This window comes from Lagopus leucura, unplaced genomic scaffold, assembly GCF_019238085.1.
Source record: "Lagopus leucura isolate 7727_CA_CO unplaced genomic scaffold, USGS_WTPT01 34464-0_obj-0_obj, whole genome shotgun sequence".
Classification (NCBI taxonomy): Eukaryota; Metazoa; Chordata; class Aves; order Galliformes; family Phasianidae; genus Lagopus; species Lagopus leucura.
The window spans coordinates 4,398-8,069 of record NW_024965368.1 but is presented as its reverse complement, the minus strand read 5'-3'; the positions used below and the strand labels follow the sequence as shown (position 1 = coordinate 8,069).

General features: G+C 67.8%; 2 protein-coding genes across 3 annotated transcripts in view; both read left to right on the top strand.

The window, feature by feature from the left end:
- The first annotated feature begins 25 nt into the window (after positions 1–25).
- PBXIP1 (PBX homeobox interacting protein 1) lies at positions 26–3,192 on the top strand. The gene is made up of 11 exons (XM_042892530.1): positions 26–114; positions 387–461; positions 534–636; positions 719–777; positions 852–990; positions 1,071–1,286; positions 1,364–1,387; positions 1,457–1,524; positions 1,601–1,723; positions 1,797–2,812; positions 2,954–3,192. Exons 1-11 carry the CDS (start codon positions 58–60, stop codon positions 3,009–3,011), a joined length of 1,938 nt encoding a protein of 645 aa, XP_042748464.1. The 5' UTR covers positions 26–57; the 3' UTR covers positions 3,012–3,192.
- Positions 3,193–3,551: 359 nt separating this feature from the next.
- PMVK (phosphomevalonate kinase) overlaps positions 3,552–3,672 on the top strand; it is a 3,210-nt gene continuing 3,089 nt past the window's right edge. For both annotated transcript variants that reach the window (XM_042892532.1, XM_042892531.1), the window contains exon 1: positions 3,552–3,651. In XM_042892532.1, the coding sequence (XP_042748466.1) occupies positions 3,563–3,651 (89 nt within the window). In that variant the 5' untranslated portion in view covers positions 3,552–3,562. The remainder of the gene's footprint in view (positions 3,652–3,672) is intronic.

The window sequence follows — 3,672 nt, the reverse complement described above, 5'->3', positions numbered from 1 at the left end:
GGGGGGGGGGGCGGGGAGGGTCGGGGCGGAGGCGGTGCCTCCACAGCTGTGCGGGGAATGTGCAGAATCCACGGGCACCGCCATCGCCCCGTGCCCGATCCCGACTCGCTGCCGGTACCGGAGCGGGAGGGGAAAAGTGCGGCCTGGGCTGAACCCGCTGTTACCGGGGAAGGGGGGGATCCCGGGGGTCCCGACGCAGCCGGTGCAGGGATCGCGGCGCTGTCACCCGTTGCCCTTTGCTCTGAGTTCATCAACTCGTTTTGCCAGGCAAATCAACCCAGAGGGGGGCACGGGGTGAGGTCGGGCCGTCCGTGTGTCTGTTTTATCTGTTTATGTGGCTGTCCGTCCCCGCGTCCATCTGTCCATCCACGTCCGTCTCTTCCCAGGGGGGATCCGCAGCCATGGCGCAGAAATCGGACTCCCGAGACTCGGATAACAGCTGGGTGCTGACGGGCACTGAGGTGAGGGGCGTCGGGCCGGGGTGGGGGGCAAAGGGGGGGTCGGGGGTCCCAATGGCCGCCTGTCGTCCCCAGGGGCTGCCTGTGGACACGGTGGGGCCGGAGCGGGATTCAGCCTCCCAAGATGACGAGAACGAAGAGGAAGGGGAGGAGGAAGGCGACCCGGATGCCGGCACAGGCACGTGGGGAGGGGGCAGTGCTGAGGTCCCCGGTACCGGGCTGGGTTCTTCTGCTCACCTCCGGCTTCTACCCCTCCGCAGCTGACGGCACTGAGGATGGAGCCGCGTCCCTGAGTGAAAAACAGCATCCTGAGGTCGGGGTAAGTCGAGGGGGGGACGGTGGGGCCGGGGGTGGCAGCGTGGGGATGCGCGACCCCAACCCTTGTGTTCCCAGGATGCAGAGGAACGCTCGGATCCCGATGCCGGCACAGAACTCCCTCCATCCGGCCCTACAGAGCTCAGCACCGCGGGGAGCTGGGAGGAGGAAAAGCACAACGCTGAGCCCGGAGCGCGTGCTGAGGGCTGCACAGCAGGTCAGCAGATCGAGTCTGTGGGTACCGAGCAGCAGATCCAAGTCTGTGGGCTCCCCTCACAGCTCTTCATCCCTCCCCAGGGCCGCTGCTGGAGGAGGGGAGCTGCACCAGCAGTGATGACGACGTGGAGGGGCTGAGGCGACGGCAGGTCCATCAGCCCCGTGCTGGGACCCCCCCTCCTGCCCCCATCCCGCGCCGTGTGCTGCAAGATGAAGGCAACGAGGAGGGGCTCAGTGCCAACAAACTGCTGCTGGGAGCGCTGGCGTTGGTGGCTGTGGCTCTGCTGATCGTCACTGGTGAGTCGGGGGTGCCGGGGTCAGGGTGGGGTGTGCAGGTGGAGGTCACCATTGCTGTCTCTTTCTCTCCTCTCCAGGTGGTTTCTACGACACGGCAGACGGTGAGCAGGGAGGGCTGTGAGCAGGGCTGGGCGCCGCGTGCTCGATGTCAGCGTGTGGTTCCTCCCCAGGTCCTGCGGATGTGATGAGCCACGATGCAACAGACGTGGAGCAGGAAGCTGTGCCCGACAACGGCAGCGTAAGGAGCGGGGCTGCAAAGGGGCTGCCGCATCCTCAGCACCCCCAGGGCCGCATCCCACCCCTTCTGCCCCCAGGATTCCCCACAGAAGCCCCCCCTGGACGGTGGGGACGTGCGCAGCATGCAGTCCATGAGCGTGCTGCTGGACCGCCTGGCCAAGGAGAACCAGGACATCCGCCTGATGCAGGCTGAGCTGCAGGTGGGTGGGCAGCACTGTGCCCCCCAGGGCCACCACCCTTTGCCCTTCCCTGACCCCCCCACCTCTCCCCCAGACCCACAAGGAGGAGCTGCAGGCGCTGCTGCAACAAAGCGAAGGTGCAGCAGCAGCAGCTGGGGAGCAGCAGCAGAGTTTGGCCAAGGAGAACGCCGAGCTCCGTGCAGCGCTGCAGCGTGAGGCCGAGGCACTGCGGGCTGCACGCGCTGAGCTGCAACGCCTGCAGGCCCGGGGGGGTCCCAGTGACCCCCAGCCCCACAAGGAGCAGCCTCACGGTCCCAGTTCTGCAGTGCATGAGGATGGGGCCCGGCATGAGGCACGGCACCGTGGGCTGTTGGAGTCGGTGCAGCACGAGCTGGCAGCTGCCCTGCAGCGAGCGCAGGGTGCGGGGGGGCTGGAGGGGCTCAAAGAGGAGCTGAGGGAGCTGGAGGGGCGCCTGAGCCGGGAGCTGGGGGGATCCGAGGGGGCTGAGGCGTTCCCTGGGCATTGGAAAAAGGGGTTCAAGGCAGAAAAGAAGGAGAGGGGGTGGCACAAGAGGGACGGCCACCGCGAGCGGGGCAAAGCCCACGGCAAGGAGCACCACAGCAAGGAGCATCATGGCAAGGAGCACCACAGCAAGGAGCATCACGGCAAGGAGCATCACGGCAAGGAGCCCCGGCCCCACAGGGAGCACAGAGAGGGCAAACCAGGGGGGAAGTGGTCCCGTGGCCCCCAGGAACTGCCCCCCCTCAGCCATTCCCGAGCCCCCCAGGGCTGCTCAGGGGTGACCGACTGTGCTCACAAAGAGGGCCGCGAGGCGCTGGGGGCTGCGCTGGAGCCCGTGCAGAAGTCGCAGTTCCTGCAGTTGCTGGAGGGCTTCATGGAGAGGCTGGGCTGGGGGGGGCATTTCAGGGGGGTGGCGGCGCGGTTGGACGGAGCCTTTGGGGCCGATGGGGTTTTCGCTCACGACCGGCGGCGCTTCGTGGACTTCGTGGAGGAGGTGGAGGAGATGCTGGAGGACGTGGCGCGGCGCGAGCGCGGCGATGAGGAGGCGGCCGACGGCTTCGAGGAGTTCGTGCTGCAGCACTATGCTGGGTGAGTGGGGTGGGGGGAAGGAGAAGTGACCCCCGCATCTCCAGGACCCCCCCCCCCCCCCCCCCCCCGGACCCCCCCCCCTCCCCTCCAGGACTCCCCCCTCCTCCACATCCACCCCTCACCCCCCCTTTTCTATTGCAGCTCTGTTGGGAAGGAGCGTGGCCGCAAATCCTGGAGGCAGCACGGAGGTGGCAGATAGAGCCATGAGGGGGGGGTCCCTGCTGACCCCCTCCCACCACCGCCATGGGCTGTGTTTTGGGGGTCCAAGGGCTGCCATGTGTGGCCCCCCCCTCCCTCCTTCCCCCCCCACTCTCCCCGATTGATGCACTGTGTGATGCTGCTGCACTGCTATAGATGCAATAAAGTCACCGCTGGGCTGAGCTGTGCCTGGTGGGAGGGGGGGAAAAATGGCTGGTGGTGGGGGGGGGGGGATGTCGAGGGTGTTCTGAGGGAAATGGGGATGTTGGATGGTGGGGAAGGGGATGGTGGGGGGCTCTGGGCTGAATGGGGGGCAGGGAAGGTGTGGGAGTGGCGGTGATCCCCGGACTTGTAGTGCGAACCGCCCACCAGCAGGGGGCGATACTACGCGGTGAGGGCGGAGCCAATATTTAGCCCCGCCCCCCGGCCGGGCCGTACCACTGCGTACCTACGGGGCGGGGGGGAGCGAGGCGGGGCGGGGCGGGGCGGTTCTTCCCCGCGCATTGGACCGGAGCGGGGCGGGTCCGGGTGGCGCGGGGGGGTGGCGCGGGAATGGGGATGGAGGAGCCCCGTGTCGTGCTGCTGCTGAGCGGCAAAAGGAAATCGGGGAAAGATTTCGTGGCGGCGGAGATCCAGAAGCGGTACCGGGGATTGGGGGGGGG